Here is a 19,729-nt window from a genome sequence, read left to right as displayed (position 1 = left end):
CTACCAGCACTGTGAGGCCTTGGCTTTACACAGCATGACTTCAGTCATTACGATGTTATAGCAAAGCAATAGCGGTCTTAACCAATATTCAGAAATATTAAAATATTAATGTTGCTCAAATGTTCTCTGTATTTTATGTCTCACCTCTACGATCTTCTTTGGAGTGTCGGGTGGGAATTTCTGCAGATGATCAACGTAACTGATCAGAAGGTGCAGGATGTCTGACGCCACCAGCGCTACACTCTTATTGGGGTACTGAGGGACAGAGGAGAAAAAACATTGATGTTAATTCACCGGTCTGGGTTAAATTCATACACACATTCATTTTTAGCAAAATCCATCTGTATCAGTTATCAAACATCTGTCACTGGCACGTCTTGTATTTCACAAAGCCATAATGAGGTTGCTTGTTAATACCAAATCCTATTTCAGGCCAAATTATTTTGAACCTTCTCTCTAGGAAGTGAACATGTCCAGGAAAGAGGATGAATGGTTCCACAGGACCGTTAGAAGGATTAAACAAGTAGCTTGCGCATTTTTTCTAAGCTATTAAAACTTTGGCTTAAATTAGTCAACAAAAATATAAAATATAAAAAAATGATATGAAGTCAGTAAATTATTAGTCTAAATATCATATAATAAATCATCTATTTTTATTATCTCTAAAGCTTCTCTTTGAGTTGCCTGCCAGTCTAAAAACACACATTCTCCTTCACATATTGGCACTGTTCAAATTAATACTGGCAGGTATCATATCTTATCTGTCACAACTAACACATCAGTTATCCGTGCTGAAATCCCACAGATAGTATTTGCTATACTTCTTTAAGGTTAACAAGGTGTTTACAGCATAATAAGTACAAAGAAAGAGAATTTACAGATTAGTCGGGCTGTAATGAGGATCACGGACGACAAGGCAAAAAATGCTTACAGATGAAAGGCAAAGAGAACAGCAGGAAGAGCATGGAAATATGACAATCCCTCAAGCTTTGTGTGTGTGTGTGTGTGTGTGTGTGTGTGTGTGTGTGTGTGTGTGTGTGTGTGTGTCACAAAGCCAATGGCTGGAGCTACTGGCTGCTGGTATGAAGGCAAGAGATTCAAAAGTGGACAAGATGTGTGTATACATGCAATAGTGTGTGTGTGCGAGAGACACAGCTTGCAGCATTCCCTCTGGATTAGTCTCCTATCTGAAGAAGGACCAAACATATTGACAGTCCAGGGTTTGCTCCCAGGAGTGAGTGAATGCGAGTGTGAGTGTGAGTGTGTGAGTGTGTGTGTGTGTGTGTGAGTGATGGGTCGTTGGCTGCCGATACACGAGCAAGGGATTCCAAGGTGGAAAAGGTATGTGTGTGTGAGTGTGTGTGTTTGGCTTTAGATGACAGTAAATGTTGGGCCGTATTATTGTGATCCACAGGCCTCCCAGTCTGAAACACACTAAGCCCACTACGGAAATTTCACCAACACTCATCTCCAACAGCGTTTTCCATCGTACTTTGGCTGCTCAAAGGACAACATGTTAAACACACCCTCCATCTAATCCTCCAGTATTAACTCTATACTTTGGTCTGCTTACCTTATCTATAACTCTGAATTTAAAGCTGTGGTATGCATGTTTCTGGCATTGGACAAAAATGCATTATAACCTTTTATTTGTATAGTGCTTTACTTAGTCCCTTAAGGAACCCAAAACGCTTTACACTATATTCAGTCATCCACCCATTCACACACTGGTGATGGCAAGCTACATTGTAGCCACAGCTGCCCTGGGGCGCACTGACAGAGGCGAGGCTGCCAGACACTGGCGCCACCGGGCCCTCTGACCACCACCAGTAGGCAACGGGTGAAGTGTCTTGCCCAAGGACACAACTACCGAGACTGTCGGAGCCGGGGCTCGAACCGGCAACCTTCCGATTACAAGACGAACTCCCAACTCTTGAGCCACGATCGCCCCAAATAAATTCCCCTGATTCTAATAAATTAGAATACCCAGAACTATTTTTAGATGTTGAGTAAAAGGAGTCTTAAGGCTCATTAGAGGTGCATGTGTTAACCTTCTCGTGAAGTCACAAAAGTAAGTAAGAAGGGAGAAATTGAAATCTGTGGCACACAGCAAGGTGACACTAAAGAAAAAACCCAGAAAGCGATGTTTGTTTACATCAGAAATCAACTTCCGCCAATTCTTAAAAGTTAGATAATTCTGTCAATGTCAAAACGATTACCTTATTTAGTGAAGATCTACAGTGAATTTTAATCAGACTGAAAAAAAATCTTGCACAGGTTAACATGGCTACCTTAAAATCAACTGATAAAGAAACAGTCATGCAGGAATAGAGATCCCTGCATCCACAGTTGGCAAAAAAAAAGTGTTGCTTCTCTTGAAACGTGTCAGTTGCAGTGGTAAGACACATTTTTACTTTGAAAGCGAAGGTACTTAATTTCTAGTTTCCATTGCAGTTTTATTGCCACTCAGCCACTAGTTTGCAACCTCTTTGCAATCATCTCACAGCGACTGCCAACAACCTCCATGGGAATACACATTCTCACCAGGGCCTCGCTAACTGGTCTCTATGTTTATGTGTCTTTGTTGCTAATTTTTATTCTCTTTAATGAAGTACACTCATGTATCCATACTTGTCTAGTGGGAAGGGTATAGAACAGAGAGGAGTGAGAGGCATGATGACAGCGACCCTTTAATTTTTATAACCGACACATTTTACAGGATTTTACATAGGAGTTTCCTATCAAAGGCTATCTTAACAACAACAGGAATATATCAACAAAGATACCAGTTCTATAGTTTGGATTGGCAATCCGGCTGCAGCCAATCATTTTCAGGGTTCACAAAGTATTAAATAGGATTCACATTCAGATGTAGAGAAGGGATCATTGAAAATGTGTCTGTCTTTAAAAAGAAAGAAAGAAAAGGATAAAGAACAGACGTACGTTCTCTCATACACTACATTAAATTTATTTGTCTATGTAAGTGGTCTGCACTATACCATGGCTTGCCTCATGGAAACAGTATGATAGACTTTCAGCCTAAAAAGGAGCAGATGTTTTGGCACTAGTGTGTTGAGCAGATCTGTGCAACATGCGGCCAGTCTGCTATGCCTTTGAATCAGAGTCACTGCTTTGGTCTTATTTCACTGGACCACAGTCAGAAACTGAGAGATCCATGGTCAATGGGGACAAAGTGTGAGAACAGACAACTATAACACAACTCATAATGCGATCAGACTGGTCTGACATTTCAGTCTTAATGAGTCACAGTTCAAATATAAAATTTAGGTTGCTTTTTGGAAGTCCAGCTGAACAGAACTTAATTGCCATTTATAGATGTACTGAGGTGTAACTGACCTTCAAGGTAACACAGATCACATTGAGAGCATCTTTAATCTGTGGATGTTGAGTCCCGTGGGCCAGCTCCTCACACAGCCATATCCCCAGACTGCACAAAGCCACACACCTAACAAAAAACAGCACAGTGTGAGCAAGCAGTTTTGCAATAAAGGCCTCTACAGGGAGTGCAGAATTATTAGGCAAGTTGTATTTTTGAGGAATAATGTTATTATTGAACAACAACCATGTTCTCAATGAACCCAAAAAACTCATTAATATCAAAGCTGAATGTTTTTTGGAAGTAGTTTTTAGTTTGTTTTTAGTTTTAGCTATTTTAGGGGGATATCTGTGTGTGCAGGTGACTATTACTGTGCATAATTATTAGGCAACTTAACAAAAAACAAATATATATCCATTTCAATTATTTATTTTTACCAGTGAAACCAATATAACATCTCCACATTCACAAATATACATTTCTGACATTCAAAAACAAAACAAAACCAAATCAGCGACCAATATAGCCACCTTTCTTTGCAAGGACACTCAAAAGCCTGCCATCCATGGATTCTGTCAGTGTTTTGATCTGTTCACCATCAACATTGCGTGCAGCAGCAACCACAGCCTCCCAGACACTGTTCAGAAAGGTGTACTGTTTTCCCTCCTTGTAAATCTCACATTTGATGATGGACCACAGGTTCTCAATGGGGTTCAGATCAGGTGAACAAGGAGGCCATGTCATTAGTTTTTCTTCTTTTATACCCTTTCTTGCCAGCCACGCTGTGGAGTACTTGGACGCGTGTGATGGAGCATTGTCCTGCATGAAAATCATGTTTTTCTTGAAGGATGCAGACTTCTTCCTGTACCACCGCTTGAAGAAGGTGTCTTCCAGAAACTGGCAGTAGGACTGGGAGTTGAGCTTGACTCCATCCTCGACCCGAAAAGGCCCCACAAGCTCATCTTTGATGATACCAGCCCAAACCAGTATTCCACCTCCACCTTGCTGGCGTCTGAGTCAGACTGGAGCTCTCTGCCCTTTACCAATCCAGCCACGGGCCCATCCATCTGGCCCATCAAGACTCACTCTCATTTCATCAGTCCATAAAACCTTAGAAAAACCAGTCTTGAGATATTTCTTGGCCCAGTCTTGACGTTTCAGCTTGTGTGTCTTGTTCAGTGGTGGTCGTCTTTCAGCCTTTCTTACCTTGGCCATGTCTCTGAGTATTGCACACCTTGTGCTTTTGGGCACTCCAGTGATGTTGCAGCTCTGAAATATGGCCAAACTGGTGGCAAGTGGCATCTTGGCAGCTGCACGCTTGACTTTTCTCAGTTCATGGGCAGTTATTTTGCGCCTTGGTTTTTCCACACGCTTCTTGCGACCCTGTTGACTATTTTGGATGAAACGCTTGATTGTTCGATGATCACGCTTCAAAAGCTTTGCAATTTTGAGACTGCTGCATCCCTCTGCAAGATATCTCACTATTTTTGACTTTTCTGAGCCTGTCAAGTCCTTCTTTTGACCCATTTTGCCAAAGGAAAGGACGTTGCCTAATAATTATGCACACCTGATATAGGGTGTTGATGTCATTAGACCACACCCCTTCTCATTACAGAGATGCACATCACCTAATATGCTTAATTGGTAGTAGGCTTTCGAGCCTATACAGCTTGGAGTAAGACAACATGCATGAAGAGGATGATGTGGACAAAATACTCATTTGCCTAATAATTCTGCACTCCCTGTATAAATGCAGTTTATCGGAATCACTGCATATATTAATTTTACACACAGGAACCAGCATAAAATAAAGAAATACTCGCCAACGGTGAGCACAAACAGATGTGGTTACATACTTAAGGAATTTATTAACAAATGATAACTTTAGGTAACCTGGGGCACCTGCGCAACACTGTAAAAAATAAATAAATAAATAAAATAAATAAATAAACTTTATAAACCCTTTACCTAGCAGGAGCAGAGGGTTCATCCCTGGCAGAGGTCAGGATGGTTTTGACGATATGCTCCTTAAAAAAAGAAAACAACAAAAAAACAAAAACATACAGCACATGAGTTTTCAATAGCAATATATCAGCTGACCACTAGTATTGTTATTATAGGCATTAATATAAAAAGTCTTGTTACAGAACTCAGATCAAAATACTGATGATGATAATAATTGGGATTATGATTTTTGCCATAATTGAGTAGCCCTTAAAGGTGTGTATAATAAATAATAAACAGACTGCATCCTTAAAATGGACCTATTAGAGTAGCTTTGCATGATTCACTGTTCAAAATAATCCTTCTCCGTCTTACACAAGGCCTCGATGTAGTCCTTGAGTTTGTCCAGTATCTGAAACAAGCCATTTTAGTTAATTTCCCCCCTCCCTTTAAGCTAACCTCATTATTTGGCAATGTTTGATATGAGCATCCATCATTTCAACACTATTTATATGTCAGAAAATGAGGACAAGCTTAATAGTTCCCAGTCAGACAAACAGGAAACAGATTCAAGGAACTACACTGTGTGGTGTTAATGCATATCGTAGACAGATATGCTGGACTAAATATGGACACATAGTCACAGTTTAAACAGGTCAACACACACCCCAGACACGTTCACACACTCCCTGGTCTTGTCCCTCTGGTCAGTGTTAATGACCGCTTAGTGATTCAAAACAAGCTTCTGCCACATAAGAAAGCAGTGAGTGAGCCTGAGGCGCTGCCACGCATGGCATTAGCAGTTTACATGGCACCAACAACAATAACAACATCACTCCCATCGCCCTTAGCTCAAACAAGAATGGTTGATGAGACATTAGCCTATTAGTTTGCTTTCGAGATCCCCTATGGACAGTCGATGTTTGAACTGACCTGGATTACAAACAATGTAGATAAACTTTTTGAGCTTTTGATGTGTGAGTTGGAAAAAAAAAAAAAACTAACACATTTTCAGACCTGTCAGTTTAACTGTATTGTCCTGCTTTTCCCCGAACTTACAGGAAGATTAAAGTAATTTCTTTAAAAAAAAATAATTATTTTCTCAATATTTTATTGCGGTGTATTGTAATACTCTCCCAGAGAAGTGCATATGAGGTATGATGAACAGTTTATCCACTGTGAATACACTGAACCAGGCTGCGCTGCATATCATTTGCAGAAAGGATGCTGCAAGATTAAAAAAGAAGAATTTTCTGTGCATTTGTAACTGCTAGGATGGCTATAATTCCCTATTATCCAAACAAGGGGAGCCTCTGGTGAAGAATAATTTCAGCCACCTAAATACACTGCTACTGAAAATATTCCATAAACTACATTTACATACATTAGAAGGACAGCTCAGGCTGGAGATAAGGTTAAGGTTGAGATAGTTTGGACATGTGCACAGGAGGGATAGTGGATTTACTGAACAAAGGAAGTTGAATATGGAGCTCCCAGGCAGGAGGAAAAGAAAAAGACTTAAGAGAAGATTCATGGATGTAGTGAAGGAGGACATGCAGAGAGTTGTTGTGATAGGGGAGGATACTAGGGATAAGGTAAGGTGGAAGATGATGATCGGCATTCGCGTACCTTGACATCAGGGAACTTGGTAAGTACCACGTCAGCTGTGGTGGGGTGGAGAGCAGGAAGCTCCCCGTAAAAGTTGGGAAAGCACACCAGAGATCCGAGAAGAATCTGTGCTTCAACTCTTGGAGCCTTTGGAAAATAAAACTTGTTAGGAGGACAGGAATGAAAGAATCAGCTCCTGTAAAGCTGGAAACCAACATTGCAAATGGGAGGATTTCTTACATTGAGTGATGAGCAGGCAGTGACTCTAGAAGCTGCGATGATGAAATCCAGGATCAGCATGGTGGCTCCAGGTAGACCGATACTAAAGAACCTGGGACTACAGTGTTTGATGATGGTGTTCACAATGTCCTGTAAAAGTAATACAGGTTTTTTTTTTTAAACATTTAGCTTCAAAGGTGCATTCACAGTAGCACAGCATGTTTGCCTGCATGACTATCTTTTCTCCCCATTTCCCTGCTTTCCTGCACTTACTCTGTGCTTAAAGAGCTGGATTTGAGTATTTAACATTAAAAAATGTTTTATTAACAGCTGCAAGATTAAAGAAATCTGTAAAATATAAAATATGCTGTTTGTTCATATATTATGTTCAAGTATAAATTTGAGACCACTCTACCTGGTCTTGGTGGAGAAGTCCTTGATGCATGATGTTATAGAAGTGTGTCAGATAGTCTGTGTTTGGTGAAACGTCTTGCCGTCTCTTCATGATCCTACAAATCAGCTTGTAGGCGTGAAGTTTCCCCTGCTTGTAACGCTCTGTCAGCATGGTGGCCTAAAGAGAAAAGATTGCTTAACTAACACTGAAACACATGTTATGTTATAACCCTTATTGTTACCTCTCTATCACACATACCTTAAAGAGCCAAGGGGTGAGGATTCTCAGGGGTGGGATCAGAACAGGGGGTGGAGGAGACGACTGGTTATCCAGAGAAATGCCCAAATTATCCCTGATCTGCAAACAGAAAAGCTCGTCATTGGAGAACATGTTCACTGACACAGGAGTTGCGGGTTCACTGTATGTCTCAATTCTCACCTTGGCCAGGTTTTGCCAAAGTTCACACAGGTAGTCAAAGACCTGAGCGTGGATTTCTGGGTCCTTGATGCTGTTCACATCTCCCAGGATACCCAGCATCCTTCGCCACATTACCGTGGCAACATCTGCGTGCCATCCGGTCAGAGAGCCGCCCGCCATCACGCTACAGTCCTCACTGGGGAACTCACTCGTTTCTGGAATTAATGAGTCAATGAGAACATGACTGAGTCATCCTACAAAGTATTTCATATTCACAAACATGATTAAAGTACTACACTTTGTATGAACAGGAAAAAGCATCTCAAAGTGAATGCCTCTGAGTATTACCCAGGTCATCGGGGGTCTGTAAGACAGAGTTGTGGAGTTTCTGGTCCAGCTGTAAATGGGTGTGGGAGTGGGAATGCGTGTGCTCAGTGTGCTCTGCTGTCAAAGTGGCAGGAGAAGGAGTCTGGGAACGAGAGCCCCCGAGTGAATGCATGGGTGATGCACTCTCCGAACCTGGGAAAGAATACAGAAAACATCAACTCCTGATAAGGCAACAGGAGGATGAGATTCATGCTTTATGGTGGAATGTGAGGCTGAGAGGTTGTTTTTATTCTGACTTATATCAAAGAAGGACACTTAAAACCTAAGTGCTAAGTGGATAGTAAAAAACGTCACTTTAAAGATCACATAGAAAACCAAGACAATCAGAAAAATACTTTCTTATGATAGTTTAGTCCATTTTTCTCTTTGTTCTGGATCACACTAATGTGATTTATAAGCATGTTATTTGCTTCAGCTATTATGTATTTTATTATACTACTCTCATGCTTTTTATTGACACTCATCACTGTGATATTTTTAAAAAGAAATCCTGAAAACATGATAGATGTTCTTGTTAATCAATAACAAAAGACTGCATTCAAAGTATCTGTTGATCTTGTACCTTCAAGAGTATTTCTAAAAAGGTTTACTCGACTGGGTTTCTTTTGCAGAGTGCCTATCATTGTTTGGGTCCTTTTACATCATTTTAAATGGATACTCAACATTGTGGTCAATGAGAGCCTGCACTCAAATTTCATATAAAATGTTCTTAGGGATGCACATCGCTGTAGAGAGGTGGTAAAGTAAAAAACGGGCTTAAATTTAAAAAAAAAAGGTGATATTCTATTCAGAGTAGGGCTGCTTGATTACAACAAAAGGCATGATCACTTAGTTATTTAAAGTTGTAATCTTGATTAGTTAATATCTAACAGGGATTCATAAATCCAGTAGGGAGTTAGGGCAACTGCTGTTCTGAAGATTCAACCACTGGATGTCTGCAGGTGCGGGGAGATGAGCTGGTGAACAGCAAACTTCACGGCGGCCACAAGATAAACGACAGAGACCTGAATGGGACAGCCGAGCCTTCGAAACTAGACTCTTACAAAGGAAAAGAACGCCCTCGATTCATAACGGAAGAAAAAAACAACACTTTGCAGTATTATTAATGCTTGTATCAATTTTTTGCAGCAAAAATAATGGATAAAAGCATTAATTTTATTCCATCTTATTCTATTATAATAACCACTGGAAGCCGAAATTGAATTTACATTTCTATTAGATGCCCAGTCCTACTTTATCCTTCATTAGTGTTACGAGGATCTGTTTACAAAATAGGTGCTTATCGCAAACACCAACACGAACTGATAAATCTAAGAGGCTACACAGCCTACACACAACCATTTGTTTACTAGATTAAAGTAACCTTGCATAGAAACACTTGATAACCATTGTTAGTTTGTGTGTGTGTGTGTGCTTGCATGATCGACGCAAAGAACCTACATTTCAGATAGACTTAATTTACAACGCGTTTACCAAAAAATTTGATAAACTGTATCAAATGGCTCCTAAATAAACAAACGTTATTTAAGCGTTAAATCAGTGTTACATAAGCGTTATTTATTTCAACTTCTTTTATCTTTATTAGAGTAAATTCTCACAGTTTTTGGGATGTTTTCTGAATATTTGTTATATTTCCCCCCCCCATTTAATCTACTGGGAGATTACGCACTGGGAAAACCCCTTAGATGGCATAAAAACACAGTATTTAAGGGTTCTGGTGAGCAGGCATTGAGCTGAAGTCTGTTATGTCCCTACCTGTAACCGTGACAGTGTGGCTCAGGCTGCTCGTCTCTGAGTCGATGTGAAGTGTCGTCAAACTGGCCACCTCCTGCTCTTCACAGGCCACGCCCCCACCAAGACTGTCCTGATCCAGCGAGCTGCCTCGACCTCCTCCCCCTCCTGCTGCAGATCCAGCTCCCCCTGCAGACGCCTCGGAGCTAAAAGTAAAATCTACAAAAGAAAGAAAAGTCATCATTGCTGTACAGTTGTTGATTTTCCTCTTTTAATTTCAGCAGCCTGACAAACTGTGATGCATTATTTTTAAACACTTCACAAAAACTTCTTCAAAGTTAAACAGAAGATGAGATGGCTTACTCCTACAGATTAATTTACCTTAAAAAAAAGAAACTCAATTTTGTGTTTTTCTGCTTCTCTTGGCAGAAAAAATGATTATTTAATAACATAAAACTATTTTACACGAACTAATAAAAAGTTTTGCTCAAGATAACAGTTTTATACTTTAATATTGTTTTAAAAAGAGGATAAATGTGTGCCGTGCAGCATAAATAAACTGCTCATATCTTGTTCCTTACTATCAAATTTGCAGGTGGAGTACTGAAAGGCATTAAAGGAGTCTGACTGGCTGTCGGAGCTGATGACATCAGAACCGCTGGCACTAGCGGGTGACGTCCACTCAGAGGGAACCCCCGGATCATCGACAGGCCGAAGATCATCTAAGGGTCGCGATCCATCACGACTATGACTGGCCTCCAGGAGCTCTGGCAGATCCCTGGGAACTTCCAGGCTTCCCGGGCTGCTGCCACGGCGACCCTGTGTACAGAGGAGAAAGTGACGCTCGTATCTTCCATCTTATGACACAATCTGAAATTAGCGTGCGTGTTGTACTAACTGAAGTTCCTTTGGCCCTCAGTCTCTCCTGGATAAACTCATCCATGAGGTCAGAGAAGTTTGGGTTGCTGCTTCCAACATCAGTGGAGACTGGACGGGCCTTCTGGACCACCTCCTCTTTATTGGCTACAAACACAAATGCATAATGAGGCACAGAGGTAGACAAGGTTATAATAAACACACACACACACACACACACACACACACACACACACACACACACACACACACACACACACACACACACACACACACACACACACACACACACACACACACACACACACACAGGAATGATAAAAACCAATGAGCATTCACAAGCATAGGGAGCCATATAAGTAAGCAAACACACAAAGACAGACTGTGAAGCCCCTGTCAGACATTGTATACAAAACTATTAACCTGTTAAAGTGACAGCATACACCCATTCAGACATTGTCCCCATCTTCAAACAGGCCAGCTCACTATTCTGATCCTCAACATCATGCAGCTGCTTCACCGGCAAGTCTCTCTTCCAACTCCACAACCCTGAAGTCCAGCTGACAACCGCTCTTAAGGAAATCCAGGAAGAGACTCACTGGAGAGGAAGCTGAATGACATCATTCCCAGGCCAGCCAGCAGGTAGTAAATTTACATACCAGAGCCGAGCCTGGCTGGTTAGCGGCAACTGGACTTTCAAAATAAAATACTTCAATGCACACCTTTAAAGTTATTAAGACGTCTCAAAGTTTTATTTGTTGTGCTGTCCATGATGTTTAAGGTGAATAAATATCCAGTTTTTAGGTAGTTAACAGTTCAAGTCTTTTCTTGAGTTTTCTAATGAAAAAGTGACCAGGATGTGCATTCAGACAGGACTTGCTCAGATGCTGTCACATTTACAGAAAGGAGCAGATGCCTGAGAGGGGCTTGACTGATGCTTACCCACGCAAACAGTTTCAATGATAGAAAACTTAGACATACCAAGAAATAAGGAATTGTGTAACATGACTATCATCAGGTCTGACTTGTTGATAATCTTTGTAAACATCTAAAAATCAAAGATATGGTGACATTTTGTTTTTGATCAGGAAACAGTAATCCCAACATTGCCCACAGAGCATTAAAAGCACCATTTAAAGCACAGTGATCAGATGTTACACTGAAATGTCACAATATCACTAAAACAAACTAGTAACTGGTAAAATTGATGATTTAAGAGCAGTCCTGATGTGTGTGTATACTGTAGGCCTGAATGTTATTTAAAACTGTATTTTTTAAATAAAGAAAAGCCACAATAGCAGGCGCATCAATAACCACCAGGAAAGCAATGCAGGAGTTAATACACACCATGCAGACAGAGCAAGAGAGAGTATCACACTGTTAGCTCCAAACAAGCAGCATACCACAGGCCCACATTAGTGCAGTTATGTTACTATGAGTTATACTGCTGTTAGCTTGGATACAAAAATAGCAACCAAATTATTTACTGCCACATTTAACACAGAATTTACCACCGAACAAGAAAAATTCAAAAGGGAATACCCTGCAGGTACACTTGTACATCACCCAAAGACATCATCTGCTCCACCTCTGCAGTAGGTAACGTAAGCGCAACCATAAAAATTTAAGCAGGATCAGAATACTGTGGCCGTGATAGTACAGAGAGAACTTAAGTAAACTTAATGTTGCTTCTATTGAAGCCTTACAGATATCATTCCTGAATACTCAAAAGCAAAATTAGTGTGTTATTCAGACATGTGCCCTTGCCCAGATGTTAAATAATATTTTACTGTAATGGTTATTTGCCATGACATCACCAATAGCAACACAAAATGGAAGGAAAAAGAAAAGTGTTTTTAGTCTCATTAATGCACCATTAAAGCTAACATATACAATGCATTCCCTATTAGTACCATAAACAAGCTGTGAGCTGACCTTACACAGACTATGCCATCTGACAGACTTGACAACTCATCTCTAGTGGATTTTTTTCACATGTTCAGCCCATTCGGTTGAGTCATTTCAACAATTGCAGTGTGTGTCGTCTGGCACCTGATACCAAAATCACCTCAATAAGATAAGAGCTACGGATGACCTTGTCTCCACTGGATCAACACTCTTAGCGAAGAGATCCAAAAATAAAAACAATTCTGGATATATTACTCTACATGGAGAGTTACCAATGACTCACTGCACTCCAAGCTTTCTCTCACTCATGCTGCAGTTCAGTAAAGTACCAGCTGCTGTGAATGGACAAATACAGTAACAATGATGCAACACACTAGACCTAATAAAGCCCTTTTTTAAGGACTTCAGTGTGGAGAGTTTACAATAACTGCACAAGCTCATTCTAATGGACTCAGTTCAGTCATGAAAATTCTGCACAACCGAACCATAAAAGAGTGTGGTCAAGTGGCGCCACTTGTGCTCATGGATTATGCAAAAGCACCATCAATCTGAGTTTAACCAGCCACAGCATATAATATCTGGTATAAAAAAGTACCAGGTGAAACCGTGAATGCCCAAAATTGCTTATTTACACTAAAATGCAATTTCTTCCTTACTGTAATAAAAAAATTAAATAAAAAAAATAAACAAATAAATAATGCAGGCCTCAAACATCTGGAACATTAGTAGACAAACCAAACAAGTATATTATTTGACACAAGCTGCCATGCAATACTCCTGAATAATGTAAGAACATGATTTTAAAAAGTGGTTTTGCAACAGTAACTCCACATCAAGACAGATTCAGGTGATGAATCATTGTGCTCTTATCAAAAATCCAAACCCGAAGGTAAAATAGCCTCACTTCTGCACCAAGGATTAGAATGAACAGAAAAAGGTGGCATTTGTGCTGCTGATTCAAATGTGCACTTAACCATTCAGCATAGCTGATAAAGGCTGTAGCAGTGTCCAAGGCAAATAACCATTACCAATTTGAAAGTGCATACCTTTTTATATTCATTCAAATTCTGTCTAGATTACTACAATCAATTTATCAAAGGGTCTTATGCTGCACTCTAGTGGTGTGAGAATGAACTACAGCTAAATGCTTACACTCAATTTGTAAAATCACTGATATTCCTTGATTGACAACAATGAATCAAAGCCTGAAAGTGCTACAAAATATCTGGGATCTTTCTCAATAGTATAGTGTATGTCAGCTGTTTTCTTTTTCTACAGACATTTGTGCTTGTCTGTAGATCAATTTCCTTCTGTAGAGCTGAAGAAGGGCCGGAGTCCGGGGGAGGAGACGAAGGAGGCACGAGGAGGCTGCATGCAACATCAAGGTGAGGATGGAGGTGGAGAACAGGGTAAGGAGGTGAGAAGGTTAAAAATCCCGAAACCCTTAGAGGAAGCAGAAAGGAGGAGGGAGGGAGCTTCTGAGCTAGAGAAGTGGAAAGGCATGGGAAGTAAGAGGGTGAGGGTCCTTGATAAGAGGCAGGCTGGAGGAGGGGCTACGTTCAAGAGGAAACACATCAACAGGGAGTTTGAATTTCAGTCCAGCAGCAAGATGATGAGTTTCAGCCAAAAATGTCATTCCATCATAACAAACCAGTTAAAAAAAGAAAAAAAAAAAAAAAACAGCCAAAAAGGAAAAGAAAGTTGCTGGTGTTTGTGTGGTGGTGAGTATTTGTCTTTCCACAGCTGTTTCCTTTGTGAGAACTTCGTTCGTTGCGATCCTCACCTGGCGTAGTCGTCTTTCGTCCAAAGTAGCCCAGGACATGGGAGTAGAGATCCCTGAGTGATGCATCACCCATGGTGGCCCGGGCCTGCCGCTGCGGCGACGAGCCTTGGGATGACCCCTGACCTTGGGGCCGAGGCTTGGACGACAGAGCGTGAACCACAGTCTTATAAACACCACCAAGAAGAGCCCCCTGGTGGTGCCGTGAGGCAGTGCTCCCTGGCTCTTGGGAGCGTGAGCGGGAGGCTCTAGATCGCAAGGCGGAACGTCCTAAACGTCCGCGCACTCCTGAGGAACCTGAACTGCTTGACAACACCTCAGAGTGAACCTCTGGGCCATGACTGGATCCCACACAGGATCCAGCATGCTGCTTGTCTTTGTCCCCACCAGTCCCAGACCGGGTTTCCAGGCCTGCTGTGCCCCCTGTCCCACTGCTATCTGTTAGAGTCCCAGATGCTAATTTCTCGTGTACGCCTGTTCTATGGCTGATAACAGCCACAGAGCCAAACTTACCTGAACCCCCTGTTCCCAGCTTCCCCCCTGACCCTGCCCCAGCTCCAACCCCAGGTTTCTCTCCAGCCGAGTGGCTGTGTGTGTGGAAGTGACTGAGCCGGCGTAGCCGGGCTTTCCAGTGGGCCTCCTTATTTTCAAGAGGGTTATGGAACTGGACAGATTCAGTTGAGGGCCGGAAACTGACATGGACACCCCCAGAATGATGCCTCTTAGTGCTACTACGGGACATCTTGGTCTTAGTGGGTTCTGAAGTTTGGGGAACTGATTCACTGCTTCCTTCACCCACAGTAGTATCTTGCCTAATTAAACTGGACTTGTCATTTGCTGCCATTTCTTTATCATCTTGTTTCTCTTCTGTATCACCCCATAAGTCATATTTCCCTTCCAATACTGTTGCCTTTCCACTATTTCCTCCCACAACCTTCTTTTCAGCAGTAGTTCTTTCTAAACTAGAGCCCACCTTAGCACTGGGTGATGGCCACTGACACTGCAGCTCCAAGCACTCATAGATACTCGGCTGCTCTGCCTCATTCTCCTCAATAGAATCCACACTGCTATGTCTCACTGATTTACTTACCTGTCTGTCCTCCCTTACCACCTGCTTTGCTTCTCCGAGCTGCCCTCTGTTTTCTAACTGTGTTCTTGCCAATCCTGTTTGCACGAGTGCGGGTAAAGCAACGCTGTTTTCTACTGCTCGACCGGGACTATCTTTCTCGCCTGTCTCGCCCTTCCTCTCAGCTTCTTTGTTAATGAGGTAGTCCCTAATAGAAGAGAATAAATCATCTTCCCCAGTTTCACCCTCATCTGCATCAGCTTCCTTTTCAGGTTGAAAGGCGAAGGCTGAGTCCCAGTCACTCACCCAATCGGAACTAGAACCTCGGCTTCGAGAGACACTTTGGTGCCAGAATTGATCGCACACACTACCATCATCTTTTACCTCTGAGGACGAGGAAACAGCACCATTGGAGAAGGCAAAAGGGGTGGGAGAAGAGAAGGTGAGGGACTGTGAGGGTGGTTGAGCTGCGTGGCTGTTGGTTACGAGTAAGGAAGAAGTTGTGGAGTGGTGGTGATGGGGAGAAGGATTTGGGATCAAATTTGGATCCCTCTGGGGATCTTCACCTTTGACCCGCTCTGTGATGAAAGGCTCCATGATGTCAGAGGCACTGCTGCTCCTTGCAAGGGAGGATGGGGCTGGGGTATCCAGATCACAAGCCCCACCCTGGAAGACCTCAGAACAGGAGATGGGAGGAGTCTCGTCGCTCTGGGATGAGTGGCGCATCCGAGACGTGCGGGATGTCAGTGTGATTGGTGGATCCTCGAGGTCTGGAAGGAAAAGGAGTGGCATTAGCTGGAGCAGAAAGGGGAGGAGACACATTAAAAACTGTGCATGCAGGCATGTGCGCACGCACGCACGCACACACACACACACACACACACACACACACACACCTGAAAGAATGCATTAGGCAGAAGTTATCTAAAGTCTGGTTCTTTATCAGATTGTACTCACTGATGTTGCTTACAAAAACAAAATGTATTCATAGCAAACATCCTATGGCTATTTATCAAGCTACTACTGGTGCTAACCATGACCTTTTTTACCTTGTTTTAGTAGAAAAAGAAAAAAAAACATTGGATAAATGCCTGAATGCTGACTGTTTGGTAGTTACATCTTCATAAATATTATTATTAATTAAGTTTTAAACTGCGAACTATCAACAAATAGACTCCCCGAGTCAAAAGGTCTGGCTTCAGAACAGTTTTTTTCTATGTTTGGCTCAAGATGATTTTAAAGAGAGTAGATAATTCCCTAATATGACTATCTCAGGCACATAGCTCTGCCTGTGAACACAGAAGCCCAACCTACGTGCTAAGAGATATTGCTTCAGACAGAGGACAAACTTAGAATTGCAATAAGGTCCAGAATAAGATAAATAAGGATAATTCTGAACTAGCATAGTTTGATGGCATGAATATGAAGCTGGAATTTGATTTTAAGAAGATAAAGAAGATGAACAAGATCAAAATCATTTATGTAAAAATCTCTTTCCCCTCATATGTTATACCAGGGGTGTCGAACTCCAGGCCTCGAGGGCCAGTGTCCTGCAGGTTTTAGATATCAGCCTGGGTCAACACACCTGAATCCAATGATTAGTTCATTACCAGGCTTCTGGAGAACACTGAGAAATGTTGAGGAGGTAATTTAGCTATTTAAATCAGCTGTGTTGGATCAAGGACACATCTAAAACCTGCAGGACACCGGCCCTTGAGGCCTGGAGTTCAACACCTGTGTGTTATACTATACACCATTTCGCTTGCAACAATGCAGCAACACAGCTGACTGCTTCCCAGTTTGGCTGTTGTGCACTTGCAAGAGCAAGCTATGTTGTACAACCATCATGTTTAATGTCACAGAAATTCCCCTTAAGTTTCATTTACAATTATTTCAGTGGGTTTTCTCTCTTGCACAATAACCATCCATTAGTGACCACCACACACAGACACACTAAAAACAACAAAAATGATATGCGAGTCATCATCCTCACATACTAAAGAGAAAGGAGAGCTGTCCGAGCAAAAGCCACTGCAAGAATAAAGCAAATCATATGAAATTTTACACCAAAAAAATTGGTGAAAGGAAGATCAAGAAGAAAGGTAGAGAAATAAAGTGACTTATAACACGCAGAAAAAAATGCAAATATGTAGAGTTAATGGCAAGACCTCGAAGACAAATGTGTGTGCAGGCAGATAAGAGTAAGGTGCAGGCTAATAGGCGGGCGGGCAGGCAGGCAGGCAAGCAAGATGATAAGCAAATAACAAAGAAAACAGGTATGTCGAGTTTCATGCAAACAGGTGTACAACAAGAAAAGCAAATCCCACTTACATCTAAAGTCTAAGTGAAATGTTTGGAACACAGACTGAAAATGACATACATGTTTGTTCACTACTGGCTGGCCCAGAATGAATTCGATTTATATAATAAATATGCATATATAAACTAGTTCTAGTTTACATATGCAGGCGTGTTTAAAATAGCATTTTAGCAAGCTGCTGAAGACATTCATTGATCAGGCATAACATTATAACACTGACTGATCCAATGGATGAACCGCTGTAGCTCAAAGCAATGAAAAATTTAATGCTGAATACATTAAATACAGAATACACAGTGCATCACAGTTTCTTCTATGTGTGGCTACAGAACTGCAGACCAGTCAGGGTGGCCAAGCTGACCCCTGCCCACCACTGAAAGGTGACCTGCCCTGATTACTCCGGTTTCTTTTATATCGCATAGATGGGTGCGCCTGTCTGTTGTTTACCTGGGGAACACCTACCGCCAGGATGCACTATGGGAAGACAGCAAGCCAGCAGTGGCAGTGTAATGTTTTGGGCGATTTTCTGCTGGGAAACTCTGGGGCCTGCCATCCATGTGGATTTTACTTGGATACATACCATCTACCTAAGCACTGTTGCAGACCATGCACTCTTTTGTGGAAACAGTACTCCCTGATGGCTGTGGTCTCTTTCACAAAGCAAAAATAGTTCAGGAATGGTTTGAGGAGCACAACAATACAGAGTGCGTGCCCCTGCAGGTAAGAGTTGACAGCAAAAGGTGAACCAACACAATATTAGGCAGGCAATCAATGTTACGCCTGATCTGTATATATTGAGGTGATTATTTAACACATCCTACAAATACAATCACAGTTGAGTGATTCCAACAAACATACTTGATCATCTGGGTGACTGCCAGATGTACTAACACCTGCCAAAGCATATCAGCACTTCAGTGTTTTGTTTTTGAGTTTTTTTCTATCTGAGAAACAAGGCTATGTATTGGTTGCTCTTACTTTAATGTTCAGTTTCTGCCCTACTCCCCTCAAGTCTTCTCTCAGTTGGCTCCCTGGATAGGTTACTGCTGTGGTACTCCTCAATATCAATCAGCTGCACTGGCTGTCCTTGTGCTGTCTGCTTTGTGAGCTGTCACTAACCTCTGTAACCACAAACTTCAGCAGGTGGACGAAGGATTCTCACCATCTGCAGAGCAGAACCAGAACTAGCACTACCACTGCCAAGTGCAGCCCAAGACATCAGAAAAGGAGAGTCACTAGAGAGGTAGCTCATGTTACGCCACCTATAATCTGTCAGCTGATTAGCTGAAAGACCCAATCGGCTCCTTTTTTTTTTTTTTTTACTGTTTACAGAAAAAGAAAGTTCTTAATTTAACTTAACAATGTGATTCTTCCTTTAAAGATGTAAAGAAACCTCTGCATACCTCCTTGAAAACATTAAGTCTGATAAAAAAAAATAAAATAAAAAAAAAGACCTTTAAGCACCTCTGTTCTTCCAGTGGAAGATCTTGCATATAAATATTTTGTATTATATGATTTGGGAATATCTTTCAGTTTTACAAAAATATGCCCCTTTTGCATCTTGCAAATAATCATTTTAGGCCATCTTTTGACATTTTACTGAACAAAGACCGTATTTGAGAAACAACTTGCTTGTTAAACGATGAAAAAAATTCAGAGATCTACACTTGCAACATGCAAATTTTGCGCACTGCTGATCAACAGCTTTTAAGATTAGCCAAGTTGCAGTTGAACTGGGAATG

At 41.5% G+C, this 19,729-nt stretch overlaps 1 protein-coding gene across 6 annotated transcripts in view; it reads right to left on the bottom strand.

Moving 5' to 3' along the window:
* Window positions 1-19,729, bottom strand: part of ralgapa1 (Ral GTPase activating protein catalytic subunit alpha 1) — a 76,503-nt gene that overhangs the window by 41,869 nt on the left and 14,905 nt on the right. For 4 of the 6 annotated variants that reach the window (XM_080870682.1, XM_080870683.1, XM_080870684.1 and 1 more), the window contains 13 exons: window positions 14,605-16,437; window positions 10,936-11,060; window positions 10,619-10,856; window positions 10,062-10,256; window positions 8,268-8,438; window positions 7,941-8,134; window positions 7,761-7,859; window positions 7,524-7,679; window positions 7,130-7,258; window positions 6,911-7,036; window positions 5,306-5,364; window positions 3,358-3,466; window positions 145-255 (listed from right to left, as the gene is read on the bottom strand). In XM_080870682.1, the coding sequence (XP_080726808.1) occupies window positions 145-255; window positions 3,358-3,466; window positions 5,306-5,364; window positions 6,911-7,036; window positions 7,130-7,258; window positions 7,524-7,679; window positions 7,761-7,859; window positions 7,941-8,134; window positions 8,268-8,438; window positions 10,062-10,256; window positions 10,619-10,856; window positions 10,936-11,060; window positions 14,605-16,437 (3,545 nt within the window). The remainder of the gene's footprint in view (window positions 1-144; window positions 256-3,357; window positions 3,467-5,305; window positions 5,365-6,910; window positions 7,037-7,129; window positions 7,259-7,523; window positions 7,680-7,760; window positions 7,860-7,940; window positions 8,135-8,267; window positions 8,439-10,061; window positions 10,257-10,618; window positions 10,857-10,935; window positions 11,061-14,604; window positions 16,438-19,729) is intronic. The other 2 variants (XM_080870686.1, XM_080870687.1) reach the window with 1 other exon arrangement.

Source organism: Rhamphochromis sp. 'chilingali' (assembly GCF_963969265.1).
Source record: "Rhamphochromis sp. 'chilingali' genome assembly, chromosome: 21".
Taxonomy (NCBI): domain Eukaryota; kingdom Metazoa; phylum Chordata; class Actinopteri; order Cichliformes; family Cichlidae; genus Rhamphochromis; species Rhamphochromis sp. 'chilingali'.
Note: the sequence above shows the minus strand (reverse complement) of the source record. Positions and strands in the feature narration are given on the sequence as shown.